At 39.0% G+C, this 16656-nt stretch overlaps 1 protein-coding gene across 5 annotated transcripts in view; it reads left to right on the top strand.

The window, feature by feature from the left end:
• The window catches only part of eogt (EGF domain-specific O-linked N-acetylglucosamine (GlcNAc) transferase), a 129036-nt gene that overhangs the window by 27224 nt on the left and 85156 nt on the right, over nucleotides 1–16656 (top strand). For 4 of the 5 annotated variants that reach the window (XR_009802192.1, XR_009802191.1, XR_009802193.1 and 1 more), the window contains exons 12-15: nucleotides 1507–1575; nucleotides 6438–6499; nucleotides 6587–6706; nucleotides 7063–7165. Coding sequence is in view for 2 of the 5 variants with exons in the window: in XM_061874950.1 (XP_061730934.1) it covers nucleotides 1507–1575; nucleotides 6438–6499; nucleotides 6587–6706; nucleotides 7063–7165 (354 nt within the window). In the remaining 3 variants the exon portion in view is untranslated. Of the gene's footprint in view, nucleotides 1–1506; nucleotides 1576–6437; nucleotides 6500–6586; nucleotides 6707–7062; nucleotides 7166–12998; nucleotides 16566–16656 lie in introns of those variants that run through there. The other variant, XM_061874949.1, reaches the window with a different exon arrangement.

Genomic DNA, 16656 nt, shown 5'->3' with positions numbered 1-16656 from the left:
GGGTTCCGGGTTTGATTCCAGCTTCCATCATCCTAACTGTTGTGTCTTGGGCATGACACCTTACCCACCTTGCTCCCAGTGGCACATACACTCTGAATGTGCACAACTCCTTGGAAAATAGATTCTTAATCTCAATGGAACTTTCCTGGGTAGAATAAAAGGTTAAAAAAAATAGTTCTCTGCATTAAACAAAATAAGATGACTAGTGAAGCTAGAAGTCCGGTAACCTGGACTTTCTGGAAATGTGTACCTTAAAACAATTCAGGTGAATATCCCTGGTCAAGTGGCTAAAATTTGGTGGTCTCACCACTGCAGAATGGGTTTGTTTTCTGGCCAGAGAATCTTAGATTTTTTTTATTGTCCTTGGTTGGTTGTGACTTTACCAATTGTTCATGTTCCCATTAACATTCCAATATGTCCTTTGTTGTAACGGAGTTCCCCTCAGTGTAATACAATCCTCTGATTTCTAATAACTTTGCCTCTTTGGTGCAGATTCAACTTTGTATTTGGATTTATTTTACAACTATTCTTCACAAGCCAACTATTACCCGGTTGACTATTTGTAATATTAGCTTGGAATACAAATCAAGACCAATCACTAAATGCAATTTTATTTTCAGCCACCTCCCATGTGGTCTAGTGGAAAGGATTTGGCACTTTCATCATCAAAGCCTTGGTTCGATTCCCAGTCAGAGAAACAATTATTTTTTGCATTTTGTCTCTGGTTTCATGTGACTTTCCCCTTCCCAGAAAATATGCATTATAGAATGCTTCCTATTAATGAAGTTCTCCTCAATAGAGCTTCAAATGATATGTGACTAATTTTGTCACATCGGCATGTTAGCAGGAAAAGCAGCATCTATGAATGAATGAATGGCACCAGCGTCAGCTTCGAACCTTCATAATTTACTGTGCATTTTAATCACAGGGATACTGAAGGATACTCTATTATTATACACAACTTTGTATAGAATTTGCTTGATGCTCATCGTATGATTGATACATTAACTAACTATATACAGGATTGATGTTACAAGTAATCTACACAAACTGTGGGCCTGGGTTTGAGTCCCCATATAATTCCGTTACCTTTTTTTAAGTTTGCCTATTACAGTATGATCATTCTAAATTAATCTGAATATTGTAGGTTCCAAATTAAAATCACTGCTATTTATTGCTTTGGCTAAGTTACTTAAATCGTTACTACCCTGGCCATAGACAAGTGTCTATCACTCCATTGAGTTTTCAGGTTAGGAGTATTAAACCATTTGTCTCTATGCATAGGAAATGCATTAAAGATATTGATGTTTTATGGGTATTTTTGTTTCTATTTCTAAAAAAGTTAAAATTCAGTCTTAAAATTAATGACAAAATAACTGTTCTTTCAGAAGATTACATTTTTGAAGATAATTTTTAATTAGCATACTTTTTTTTTCTAATAATATTATTAATATTGTTATTTTCAACAAAAAAAAATGATATTTTTTTTGTTTTTGTTTTTTTTAGCCAGGACGCGTCCGTGTCACCTTGCTGGCACGCAGTACTGAATACAGAAGGATATCAAACCAAGTGGAGGTGAGTTCACTTCCTTTGTTTTTTTGATAATCGTCAGAAAATGTTGTAGGAAGTAAGCGTGCACACTGTCAACATTAGCATTTCAAAATATGGGAAATTTCTTGAGAATATTCGTAAAAATAAGTGATTTTAATTTTCATCACACACCGCAAATTAAATTTATAGAAAAAAATTACATTAGACGTAGGGCTGGGCGATATGGCCTATTTTTAATATCTCGATATTTTTAGGCCATATCGCGTTACACGATATATATCTCGATATTTTGCTTTAGCCTTGAATGAACACTTGATGCATATAATCACAGGAGTATGATGATTCTATGGATCTACACTAAAACATTTTTCTTCATACTGCATTAATATATGCTACTTTTACACTTTCATGCAGAGAGGGAAATCACAACTAAGTCAATAGAGCAAAAGTGTATTTATTAAACAGTTATTAAGCAGTGACACAAACATTCATGTCTTTTCAAAACAGAATTGCAACATTGTCAGTGACATTTTAATACAAGCTCATAGTGCACTTTTGTGCATGATGTCACTAAGATGACATATCAAAACAACACTAAATAAAGTGCACTTTTTGTACAGAACGCCACTACAATAGTTTAAAATAAATAAAGTACACTTGTGCATAATGTCACATAAGATATTTCAATAAGTGCCACATAAAAATGAGCTGCATTTCAAATAGTATATGTCCTACGGTGATGATGTGGAAATTGTTGCTTCGGCATTTTGTGGGTGTGGCACCTAACGGAGATGTTGACATGCAGTTTCAAGAATTCTTCATTCTCTAGCGCAGGGGCAGGGACTATTTTGATGACTGTATCTGGCTCTTGGATGAATTTAAGTTGACATTGCTTAACATGATAAGTAGTGAATAATTCCGCTGGTAATCACAGTGTTAAAAATAACGTTCAAATTTTAAAACATTCTAATGCATTTTAATCCATCCATCCGTTTTCTACCACACCTGTTTAAGGAGTCGGATAAATGGTAAGAAGTATTTTACTTATTATGGGTTAGCTTCAGAATAACAATGTTATTAAAAATAATAAGAGACTTATTATACTCTCAAATGTTGGTCTTACTTAAAAATGCACGCATTTAGTTGTATTCAGTGTTAAAAAATATTATATGGGTCTCATGGAACTACATTTTAAAATATTTGGCTTTCATGGCTCTCTCAGCCCAAAAGATTCGCGACCCCTGCTCTAGCGGGTGACTTTTCAAATGATGCCACTTTTGGTAGCAACGCCTCTGCCGTGTAAATGTTCCAACATGTTCCCGCTTGAAGCCAAATCAGCGCCAGACGATGGACCTCGTACTGTTTTTCTTGGGAATTAATTCTTTCTCCATTTGTTACCTGATTCGCACCTTTGCTCTCTGGTATTACCACTCGCAACACACCGTTAACGTCACAGCTAATGTTACCCATGCCGCTGCCTCTCTGCTCGGGGAGGGCGTGTGACGTTGTACGCGTGTCGTATGCAAGAAGGTGCGCTTATTTTAAGTCTCTGTGTGAAGGAGAGACAAGAAAGAGGAAGAAACGCATAGAGTTTAATGCCAGCAGCTAAAAGCAACTGCATGAGAACGTATACTCGAATATCACGATATAGTTATTTTCTATATCGCACAGAGACAAACCCGCCCAAAGCCCTTGTTAGACGTAACTTTAACATAAGAGAAGCATGCCTTGTCTGTATAATCAATGTCGGGGATAACTTTCAATAATCATTCACACTATGGATTTAGAATTTTAAAAATGACTCTGTATTATTTTTTATGTAAGTATGGATGCATCTTCCTCAGGACCCCAAGAGATAATATGTGGGGTTCCTCAAGGCTAGATTTTAGGTCCCATTTTACTTATTCTTTATATGTTGCTTCTTGGAGACGTCATTAGGAGACACGGCATCAGTTTCCACAGTTTTGCTGATGATACGCAGTTGTACATTGCAGTGTCTCCTGATGACCCAAGACTAGTATATATCCTTTTCGTGTGTATGTTTTCTTCTCTTTATATTTTTTTGTACAGCACATTGTGTTTGTCCTTTGCTTTTTTGTGAAAAGTGCAATATACTGTAAATGCAGTTTGATTCGATATTGTGAAGGTCTGTGCTTTCAGAGTGTATTTGTTGTTCTTCATGCAATACAAGTCTTGCACTGCCTCAGTCACCTCATTTTAGAAATGTGTGTATATATATATATATATATATATGTGTGTGTATATATATATATATATATATATATATATATATATATATATACACAGTGGGGCAAAAAAGTATTTAGTCAGCCACCGATTGTGCAAGTTCTCCCCCTTAAAATTATGACAGAGGTCAGTAATTTTCATCATAGGTACACTTCAACTGTGAGAGACAGAATGTGGAAAAAAAATCCAGGAATTCACATTGTAGGAATTTTAAAGAATTTATTTGTAAATGATGGTGGAAAATAAGTATTTGGTCAACCAAAAAGTTCTATTTTGGTTTCATCTGACCACATGACATTATCCCAATCCTCTGCTGTATCATCCATGTATCCATTTTGGTATAAACTCAAGTCGTCGTGTTTGGAGGAAGAAGAATACTGAGTTGCATCCCAAGAACACCAGACCCACTGTGAAGCATAGGGGTGGAAACATCATGCTTTGGGGCTGTTTTTCTGCTAAGGGGACAGGACGATTGATCCGTGTTAAGGAAAGAATGAATGGGGCCATGTATCGTGAGATTTTGAGCCAAAACCTCCTTCCATCAGTGAGAGCTTTGAATGGTTGACCAAATACTTATTTTCCACCATCATTTACAAATAACTTATTTAAAATTCCTACAATGTGAATTCCTGGATTTTTTTCCTTCACATTCTGTCTCTCACAGTTGAAGTGTACCTATGATGAAAATTACAGACCTCTGTCATCATTTTAAGTGGGAGAACTTACACAATCGGTGGCTGACTAAATACTTTTTTGCCCCACTGTATATTTATATATATATATGAACTTAGCATTGAAAACCTACAAAGTCGAAGATAGACATGAAGAAGAGCAAAGCAGTAATGTTCAATCAATCCTGTAGAGAACAGAAAATTATGTTGGATAGCCCTGAAATTGAGATAGTAGACCATTTCTTTGTATCTAGGACAGCAAATTAGAATGGCTCACCATCTATTGGATGAGATCAAAAGAAGGACAAGAGCTGGTTGGAGTGCATACGGGAACCTTAATGATATGAGAATTAACATGGCTATCTGCCTCAAGAAAACATTTTTCAATCAATGTGTACTACCAGCAGTGACATGTGGTTTTATGACCTGGGCGATAATAAAGAAAATGGAGCACAAAATGAGACTACTCAACAAAGTATGGAGCGCACCATGCTAAGAATATCCAATCAGGATAGGAAGATACTCCGATGGATCGGAAACCAGACTAAAGTAGTAGACATAATGTAATCAATCTGAAGAAAGAAATGGAAGTGGACTGGCCAGCTTGCAAGAATATCTGATAACAGATGGACCAAGCGTGTAACAGAATGATAATAAATAGAGCTGACGATTTGAATAGCAGCAAATGTGTCATACTATCACATGACCGTTTGGACTTTATGATTAGTTTCCTGTATTTTGTATTGTTTTTTGTCTCGTACTCTTTATTTGTTATACTTCCACTCTGGTCCGAGCGCTGTTTTCCTCACCGGTTTACTGACTGATTTACCAGACGACACAGCTCTCCCTAGTTCTGTAGGTCTCTCCTATGCTAGCCATGTCCATCATTTTGCTTTGTACTTTAAAATGCTGCATAGTTTTCCATAGGCCAGGGGTAGGGAACCTATGGCTCTAGAGCCAGATGTGGCATTTTTGATGACTGCACCTGGCTCTAAGATAAATCTTAGCTGACATTGCTTAACATGGCAAGTAATGAATAATTCCGCTGGTAATCACAGTGTCAAAAAAAAACGTTCAAAATATAAACCATTCTCATGCATTTTAATCCATTTATCCGGTTTCTACCGGACCTGCTCAAGTAGTTGCATTAATGGTAAGAAGTATTTTATTTATTGTTGGTTAGCTTCAGAATAACAATGTTATCAAAAAGAATAAGAGACTTATTATACTCTAAAAATGTTGGTCATGCTTAAAAATGCACGCATTTAATTCTAATCAGTCTTAAAAAAATATTATATGGCTCTCATGGAAATACTTAAAAAAATATTTGGCTTGTATGACTCTCTCAGCCAAAAAGGTTCCCGACCCCTCCCATACCTAGCGGTAAATATACTCCTCACCTCTTAACCACGCCCCGCCCCGACCACGCCCCCCACCACCCCCCGAAATCGAAGGTCTCAAGGTTGGCAAGTATGATTTATGATCTACAATAAACTTCCACAAGCAAGGAAGCAGCATTACCACTCGATCAAAATAGGCAAACAAGCTTGCGATCACATCGCCACAATATATAGTTTGTCTGCGTTAGGGCTTATAATAACAATATCACTAATACTTGATTAATATTCCATCCATCATTCCATTTTATACTGCTTATTCCCTTTCGGGGTCGCGGGGGGCGCTGGCGCCTATCTCAGCTACAATCGGGTTCAAGTCACAAAATGTAAATGGATTATTTTTGGCTGGTCATTTATTGTTTTTTTGGGCAGAATACAGGACCTCCCATTTGCTCCGTTGTAAGCTGACTTTCATAAGGATTTTGAATGAAAAAAGTGCAGTTCTTCTTTAACTCATTATCATTAGACAGTTGTACTATCTTTCAAGTTTTGTTGGCGTTCTGCGAGTATGTGATGTAGTATAACCATATTTGTTGTCTTGATCAAAAAAGTTATTGTGCTTTTATCACAGCTTATAAATGGTCTTAAAACAATGCAGCTGCTGGACGTCAGCGTGGTGGACTACAAATACAAGTGAGAGTCTGCTGTCGTGTTCCAATAGTAAATTGAGGGAGAGTAGTTTGTTTGGTAAACATAACTGAGATGTGTGGTTTTTTTTAGGGACATTCCTTTCCTGGAGCAGTTGAGGATCACCCACAACTCTGACATCTTCATAGGAATGCACGGTGCAGGACTTACACACCTGCTCTTCTTGCCTGACTGGGCTGTGGTCTTTGAGCTGTAAGTGACATCATGTTTTCCTGGGATAGTGACAGCGCTACAATGGGGGTGGACAGGCTAAGCGATGGGCTTGGCAAGCACTCCTCAATGCTGCTCTCAGCTACTCGCTATGTGTGTGTGTGTATGTGTGTGGCTGTGAAATAAAGTCCAATTAAGCAGACACTCCTCACACCTGGCTACCCCCAGGGAGGTAGTCTGAATGAGTGGGTGTATGGGAGTGTTCTGTATTACAGGGCGCCGTTCAAAAACAATGTGCATTCAGTCACAGTTCAAAAACAGTATTTAGCAAATAGGAGTGAAAGAGAAGCATGCCGAAGACAGCAAAAAAGGAAAAGTTGTGCATTTGTCCCTCTCAGGTATAATTGTGAAGATGAGAGCTGCTATCGAGATTTGGCTCGGCTGCGGGGCATTCGCTATGTGACTTGGCAGAAAATGGATAAGGTGTTCCCGCAGGACAGGGTAAGAAGAACTTCATGAACATTAGCTCCTTTTCAGCACAGTTCATCCCACAGAATATCCATATAAATCTAATAGCAGAATTTGGAGTGTGGCCATGCGCATGTATCGCTAAAGTTATCCTTGAAGGGAAACTGAACTTGTTGGGAATTTTACCCATCATTTACAATCCTTATGTAAGAAAAGCACACAAATACTTTTCTTTGTTTATGTATTTTTACTAGTAATAATGTAAGCAAAAATCCACTTACAATGAAACCTATGAGAGTCGCTCTATTCTGCCATAAAGCGCTTAAAAAAACATCCAAACACTTCCATCAACGATTAATACATATATTTTTATTCAATGAGCCTGTAGTAACAGGCACATTTATATTAACATGTAATGTTTACGTATTTAGCTCATTTTAAGCATACAGCAGAGTCGGTTTGTATGGTATACTGGTACTATTAAAGTACTGCGATACTAATGAATCATAAACGGTGCTATACCACTTCTAAAAAGTACCGCTCTCTTTTTCTTTTAACAGACATGACGGTGCGCCGCCGTCACGTCATGACATTGCTGGTTTTACGAGCAGAGAAGCATGTTCGGCAACACGCAATCACGGAGTATTTACAGACAGACACAGTGTGTAGACAGGAAGAGTGGAAGCTTTTTGGCTTAAAAACTAAAGAAAATGGTGAAGGTATAACACTGAAACGCACTGAGGTTTTTACTGGTACTGGTAACAAAATATTGGTATCAGGACAACCCTACAGCAATGTGAAAAATCTAAATATCGCAATAAAAAACTAGTAATGGAAACACCCATATTTAAAAAAAAAAAAAAAAACTCAAATACTGCTAAAACAATTTGACGCTCTCATGAGGTGGTCTTTCAGACGTTTCAGTATTAAAGTGGGTTGCAAAAACTTGATGGAAATGCTTTTTAGGTTTTTATTGTCGGAATAAACGCAACGGACGTGATGAAGCCATGGCTCCCATTGACTCCATTGTAAGCTGACTTTTATTTGTGTTTATTTACGAGTTGTACTGCATTACAAAAAGACATACGTGTCTTGTCTCTTATAAGGATTGTAAATTATAGAAACAATCTAAAAAACTGCAGTTCCCCTTTAAGATATGATGATATATGTACTCAGTGTGTTGTGTGGCACAATCCTTCAAAATGTAACTCATTCTCTAAGACATGCACATCTATCTTAAATCAAAATCAATACAAGAAAAATCTATTATTTTCACATTAATTTAAATTAATCTATATAAATGTCACATAATTGTTGTGATGACGACTATTTCCATTAATCTTCCTTTTGTTTTTGTTTGTACGAAATACAATTCATATTCTTGAGAGACATGAAATCACCGCAATATCTTAATATTATCATTAACATGAGTTATGTTTCGCGTTTGTATTAATAATTTTGTATGGAAGAAATTGTTGGCATGCAGAAGATTACAGTGGAACCTTGATTTACAAACTTAATTGGTTCTTGAACAGGGTTCGTTAATAGAAAAATGTCTATATTTAACCACATTTGTTGTTCATTTTGAACACAATGAAGAGCGGCAATGACCAAGAAGAACGCGGAGTTGGAATATAATTACAACACTTTATGTACATATTTGTATACATATTTATATAATATTTACATATTTATAAAATATGTAACTACAAGCTCCATTCACAGACAGAGTCCCATTGTTTTTATGAGCGGTCGAGCGAATCAAAAGCCGGAAAAAAAAACAAAAAACAGTTTTTTTATTTTTTTTATTTTTTTTTATTTTTATTTCTGGCGGCCGTAATTCTTTCGTGGTGGGCCGCCACAAATAAATTAATGTGTGGGAAACCCTGACTAACATTAGGGGTGAGGTGCAACTTTTATTGTCCAGTCAATCACATATTACAAATCACAATAATTCACTTTAATCATAAGTGCGTGTAAGTAAATGCGCCACAGCGTCCTTCAACAATTGCTATTTCTTCGGGATCAATACATATATTCATATATTACATATAGCCTGATATTTGCGCACTATTGACAAGTGATGCACCAAAAATGTGGTCCTCTTAAAAAGACTTTGCTCACCAAATCCGAATGTTGTGATGAAATATCCAGTTTTGCTTCCTGGCGCATACAATTGACGTAACTCGCCCAAAGCTGACGAAAAATTCACAATCGGGTCGCATTACGTTTAGACTGAAGTAACATTTGAAAAGATCAGATTCCGATTGGATTAAGGACTACTTCCTGATGTGGTTTGAATCTGATTCAAAAAGATCAGATTTGAAGCACATTGAATCCATTTGGACTGGACTGTGTCACTGGAGGGCAAAAAAATCCTATTTGGTGTGCAGTTTAAACAGAGCCAGTGTTTTTTGATTGATTTATTGAAACTTTTATTAGTAGATTGCACAGTTCAGTACATATTCCGTACATTTGACCACTAAATGGTAACACCCGAATAAGTTTTTCAAATTTTTTTTGTTGGGGTCCACGTTAATCAATTCATGTGTTGGCCTTTGTTGTCCAGAATTGTAAGGACATGTTTGTAGATGGATTCTAATGGTTTAATGCAGTCTTTCTCAAATAGTGGGGTAGCTGTTGGTTAATCTTCTTTGTCTGCTGCGGGTAAGAGAGGCGGAGGAGACAGTGTTGGTGGCTTCTTGAATGTTTTAAATCACACATCGCTTGTCCGTTGCTTTTTTCAGTCTCATGTTGCGCTACCAAAACTATACAAATGCTGTAAAAAGGCTAATAAGCACACAAAGTAGCATTTAGCAAAGTAGCAAGTGACAGCACTTCTGTGTTCACAATGACTGCGCTCCGAGATGGATGAAACCTTTACCTATTTACTACGGTATATCAGCCGCACCCACTACATTTTAGAACAGTGGTTCTTAACCTTGTTGGAGGTACCGAACCCCACCAGTTTCATATGCGCAGTCCTCGAACCCTTCTTTAGTGAAAAATACAATGTTTGTTTTTTTTGTTTTTTTCAAATTCAAGACAAAGTTGTATGTTTTTGGTAACACTTTAGTATGGGGAACATATTTTAAGTAACAAAGACTTAATGTAGAGTTATTTGGACACTAGGGGTACATATTCTAAGTAATAAAGACTAAATTTAGAGTTATTTGGTTAGGGTTTGGGTCAGGGTTAGAGGGTTAGGGTTATAATAAGGCCATGCCGAATAAGGCATTAATTAGTACTTAATGACTAGTTAAAAGCCAATATGTTACTAATTTTCATGTTAATAAGTAACTAATTAATGGTGAATATGTTCCCCATACTAAAGTGTTACTATGTTTTTTTTACTGGTGCACAAAATGAACCGTGCATGAACATCACCTTGTTCAAACAACAAAACTAAGACAGTGCATAAACTCACAACAAATTTCCACCTGCAAATCAATCAGCTGTTGCCGTATCCGTAATATGTCAACAGGGAGAAGTTTGTATTTACACGAAGAGTCGGGTGTGTTTTGATCTCCGCCGAACCCCTGAGGTCAACTAACCGAACCCCTAGAGTTCAATCGAACCCTGGTTAAGAACCACTGTTTTAGGAGGTTAAAATGTGTTGGCCCTGCGATGAGGTGGCGACTTGTCCAGGGTGTACCCCGCCTTCCGCCCGATTGTAGCTGAGATAGGCGCCAGCGCCCCCCGCGACCCCGAAAGGGAATAAGCGGTAGAAAATGGATGGATGGAAAATATTTTCCCATATATTAGTCGCACCGGACTACAAGCCGCAGAGATATACATTGCAAAATTAGTTATTTACACAGAACATTTTTTAAAATGTTTATTTACATACCGTAATTATTTTCAAATGGTGTATGTAACACTGTCTTTTAAACAGCTGATCAAACAAAACAGAAGTCTAGCTGCGGAAGCTAGCTCTCTAATCAGCTAAACAGACTCAATAACTCCTCGGTGACATCTTGGTAAATTAACTGAGGAATTTGTGATACTAAAACATCCATCCGTCCATTTCCTACCGCTTGTCCCTTTCGGGGTCACAGGGGTTGCTGGAGCCTATTTCAGCTGCATTCGGGCGGAAGGCGGTGTAGATTAGATTAGATAGTACTTTATTTATTCCGTCAGGAGAGTTCCTTCAGGAAAATTACAATTTTCAGCACAATCCCATTCAAGATCAGACAAACATTACAGGGAGACAGAACAGGATCGCTGACGGGTCTGCCGGCTTCCAGCGCCCCTTACAAAAAAGATGACATACAGGTAAACATGGGGGGTCGGGGGGGGGGGGTTGGGGGAAGAATAGAAGATTAAAATAAAATAAAAAAAATCGGTCTTAGCCTGGGCCCTGGAGTGGGGGTGCAGACTGAGGCCAAGGGAAAAAAAAAAAAAAAAAAAAAGGTACAGGGTGTACACCCTGGACAAGTCGCCATCTCATCACAGGGCCAACACAGATGGACAGACAACATTCAGACTCTCATTAACACACTAGGGACCAATCAACTTATCCCCAGGTGCATGTCTTTGGAAGTGGGAGGAAGCCGGAGTACCTGGAGGGAACCCACGCATTCACGGGAAGAACATGCAAACTAGAGCTGCGAATCTTTGGGTGTCCCACGATTCGATTCAATATCAATTCTTGGGGGTCACGATTCGATTCTAAATCGATTTTTTTTTTCAATACAAAACGATTCTCGATTCAAAAACAATTTTTTTCCCGATTTAAAAGGATTCTGTATTCATTCAACACATAGGATTTCAGCAGGATCCACCCCAGTCTGCTGACATGCTAACAGAGTAGTAGATTTTTTTAAAAAGATTTTAGAATTGTAAAGGACAATGTTTTATCAACTGATTGCAATAATGTAAATTTGTTTTAACTATTAAACGAACCAAAAATATGACTTATTTTATCTTTGTGAAAACATTGGACACAGTGTGTTGTTGTCAAGCTTATGAGATGCGATGCAAGTGTAAGCCGCTGTGACACTATTGTTCTTTTTTTAATTTTTATAAATGTCTAATGATAATGTCAATGAGGGATTTTTAATCACTGCTATGCTGAAATTATAGCTAATATTGATACTGTTGTTGATAATATTCATTTTTGTTTCACTACTTTTGGTTTGTTCTGTGTCGTGTTTGTGTCTCCTCTCAATTGCTCTGTTTGTTGCAGTTCTGAGTGTTGCTGGGTCTGGTTTGGTTTTGGAATTGGATTGCATTGGTATGGTATTGCTGTGTATTGTTTTGTTGGATTGATATAAAAAAAAAAATCGATTTTTAAAAAATGAGTATCGATTCTGAATCGTACAACGTGAGAATCGCGATTCAAATTCGAATCGATTTTTCCCACACCCCTAATGCAAACTATACAAAGATAAATGCATACTAGTAACACAGGCACTTGTAAATGTGTTAGCATATTAGCTAATGCTAATTACGCTAGATTCATTACATTACAATAGTACGCACAAATATGCAGGAAAACACTACTACAGACATCACACATGGGACTGTATACTATAAAACTTACTAGCGTTGCTGGAGAATGAAGAATCAATACGTGTAGACACGCTATGGATGGCTGGAAGTCTTAACAGCATTCTAATTTTGGTTGAACGCACTAAATGGAAGCAAAGTCATTCAAAAGATGGTACGATAGCACAAACAATAAAACACATTCTTAGTACATATGCTTTTTTTTACTATTATTATTATTATTATTATTATATTTATTATTTGTAAATCAAGGTTCCACTGTACTTCCAATTCATAAAGGGTAAGCATGTCATACAAACTCCCAGTGAATAAATTAATCTTTTACCCTACATTTGATCCCCATCACTTTCCTTAGGGTCACCACCCAACTCTCGGAGACCACCCCAAGTTCACCAACTACTCCTTCGACGTGGATGAGTTCATGCGCTTTGTGCTAGAGGCGGCAGATTACGTCACGCAGCATCCCAAATGGCGGCGTCACATCCTGCGCGATGAACTATAAAAAAAAAAAAAGTCTGCAATTAGCCTGGTTTAAGAGACATTGTGCCTTTGGCAATGAGATTTCTGAGAAAAAATCCAACCAAACATGTCTGGATCTCGGCGGTATATCAAATAATTTGTCACTGCCTGTCCCCGGGATTGATGAGTCGTGATGAGTGAACGCTGTACACATCCGTATTGGCACATCTGGAGATTTCCAAGAAGTACTTCTTCATTACCGCCGCCTCCACTGTGTCATTCCACACCGATAAAGTTAGCTAATTAGCAGCTGTTCCGGTGTCCCGTAACATGTGGCCTGTCGTCACATTTGATTAGTGTCACCTTGACTTGAGCTTGCTCGGAGCTGTTGACATTTACGTCTTGAGTACATCCACAACATATCAGTGTCATATGATGGATTTCTGCAAGACGTGTGCTGCTTTTTTTTTGTAATTATTTTTATGTCAGTATGCGTCTGCATAAACTAAAAAGAGTGTTGAAAAATATATATTGGCTTATATTGCTCATACTATTTCTAGTCAGCGCTAAACTCTATCAAAAAGGCCTATTTAATGTATTTGTACTATTTATTTGTTGTTTGTGGATATGACTACTATTTGTCATAGAGCTCTGCTTATAGCCCATAGCCCATGTGATCTTTCACACACAGATGGCCGCATGATCCGTAGGGGTCTTCGTTTTTCGTGAATAAACACATGTAATATGTTAAATAATGAATGACAGAGCGCTTCATATGAAATTTTACCACAAACATATTCTCAGCACCTAAAATTTCTCTAGCCATTCACAATGTCCCTCATGGCGGTTGTGCTGGGCTGGTACCCATTTTTTGTGGGTTCGAATACCATCCATCCATCCATCTTCTTCTGCTTATCCGAGGTCAGGTCGCGGGGGCAGCAGCCTAAGCAGGGAAGCCCAGACTTCCCTCTCCCCAGCCACTTCGTCCAGCTCTTTCCAGGGGATCCCGAGGCGTTCCCAGGCCAGCTGGGAGACAGCGTGTCCTGGGTCTTCCCTGTGGCCTCCTACCGGTTGGACGTGTCCTTAACACCTCCCTAGGGAGGCGTTCGGGTGGCATCCTGACCAGATGGCCGAACCCCCTCATCTGGCTTCTCTCGATGTGGAGGAGCAGCGGCTTTACTTTGAGTTCCTCCCTGATGTCAGCGCTTCTCACCCTATCTCTAAGGGAGAGCCCCGCCACCCGGCGGAGGAAACTTATTGTGATCTTGTCCTTTTGGTCATGACCTCAAAGCTCATGACCATAAGTGAGGGTGGGAACATAGATCGACCGGTAAATTGAGAGCATTGCCTTCCGGCTCAGCTCCTTCTTCACCACAACGAATCGGTACAACGTCCGCATTACTGAAGACGCCGCACCGATCCGCCTGTCCATCTCACGATCCACTCTTCCCCTGCTCGTGAACAAGACTCCTAGGTACTTGAACTCCTCCACTTTGGGCCGGGTCTCCTCCCCAACCCAGGGATGGCACTCCACCCTTTTCCGGGCGAGAACCATGGACCCGGACTTGGAGGTCCGATCCAGTGAGAGCTGAAGATCCCGACTAGATGAAGCCATCAGGACTACATCGTCTGCAAAAAACAGAGACCTAATCCCGCAGCCACCAAACCGGAACCCTTCAACGCCTTGACTGCGCCTAGAAATTCTGTCCATAAAAGTTATGAACAGAATTGGTGACAAAGGACAGCCTTGGCGGAGTCCAGCTCTCACTGGAAATGTGTCCGACTTACTGCCGGCAATGTTCACCAAGCTCTGACACTGATCATACAGGGAGCGGACCGCCACAATCAGACAATCCGATACCCCATACTCTCTGAGCACTCCCCACAGGACTTCCCGAGGGACACGGTCGAATGCCTTCTCCAAGTCCACAAAGCACATGTAGACTGGTTGGGCAAACTTCCATGCACCCTCAAAAACCCTGCCGAGAGTATAGAGCTGGTCCACAGTTCCACGACCAGAACGAAAACCACACTGTTCCTCCTGAATCCGAGGTCCGACTATCTGGCGTAGCCTCCTCTCCAGTACACCTGAATAAACCTTACCGGGAAGGCTGAGGAGTGTGATCCCACGATAGTTGGAACACACCTTCTTAAAGAGAGGGACCACCACCCTGGTCTGCCAGTCATTTTAATCATGTTATGTTTTAATTTATTTTGCACAAAAATATATATATATATATTGAACAACTTATTTACCAAATATTTGTTTTAAAACGGCTTCATGGTGGCAGAGGGGTAAGTGCGTCTGCCTCACAATACGAAGGTCCTGCAGTCCTGGGTTCAAATCCAGGCTCGGGATCTTTCTGTGTGGAGTTTGCATTTTCTCCCCGTAAATGCGTGGGTTCCCTCCGGGTACTCCGGCTTCCTCCCACTTCCAAAGACATGCACCTGGGGATAGGTTGATTGGCAACACTAAATTGGCCCTAGTGTGTGAATGTGAGTGTGAATGTTGTCTATCTGTGTTGGCCCTGCGATGAGGTGGCAACTTGTCCAGGGTGTACCCCGCCTTCCGCCCGATTGTAGCTGAGATAGGCGCCAGCGCCCCCCGCCACACCGAAAGGGAATAAGCGGTAGAAAATGGATGGATGGATGTTTTAAAACAAATCAAATAAAATCTAACTTTGATTTGAAAAGTTTAAAAATGGTATCACACAAATTAAAAAGTGTGAAAATGTTTGTAAAGGGGTAGCTCAAAATAAAATACTGCTTTGAGCCCCATTTTAGCCAGGGGTCCCCCATGTTTTGTGGGAATAAGCACATTTAGACTGTCAATGAATAAATAACAGGGCGCTTCATGTGACATTTTGCTGCAAACATATTCCTGCTCCGTCACTGCTAACAATATGACAAATTTTAGCATTGTCCCCCGTGGCGCACACTTTTAGTCGTATTCAAATCAAATCCTGGCTACGGGTGTGACAGGAATATATATAAAATGTAAGCTACATGTGTTATTTTGCACCAAAAAAAATACATATTAGTTTTTTTAATTTCTCATGAATTTGTTTCAGTACAAATCATGCATCAAATCAATTCAAGTTGGATTAAAAAAGTATGAAAATAATTTCACAGAAATAAAACATTTTAACATTTTTTGTAATGTAATAGGCTCTCAAAATGAAATTTTGCTTAGGGCCCCAATTTGGCCAGGCCAGTTTTGCATGAACAAGCGCATGTATAATGTCAATTATTAAAGACAGGGCGCTTCATATGAAATTTTTCCGCAAACGTATTCTTAGGCCCTTCCTTCTCTGTAATAATAATAATAAAAATTAATTACATTTGTTAAAATCTCAAAGTGCTACAAGGTATATAACATTTTTTAATAAAGAAATAGAAAGTCAAAATATCCATCCATCCATCCATTTTCTACCGCTTATTCCCTTTTGGGTTCGCGGGGGGCACTGGCGCCTATCTCAGCTACAATCGGGCGGAAGGCGGGTACACTCTGGACAAGTCGCCACCTCATCGCAGAGAAAGTTGAAATATATAAT

The sequence above is a fragment of the Nerophis ophidion genome, linkage group LG16, assembly GCF_033978795.1.
Source record: "Nerophis ophidion isolate RoL-2023_Sa linkage group LG16, RoL_Noph_v1.0, whole genome shotgun sequence".
Taxonomy (NCBI): Eukaryota; Metazoa; Chordata; class Actinopteri; order Syngnathiformes; family Syngnathidae; genus Nerophis; species Nerophis ophidion.
Note: the sequence above shows the minus strand (reverse complement) of the source record. Positions and strands in the feature narration are given on the sequence as shown.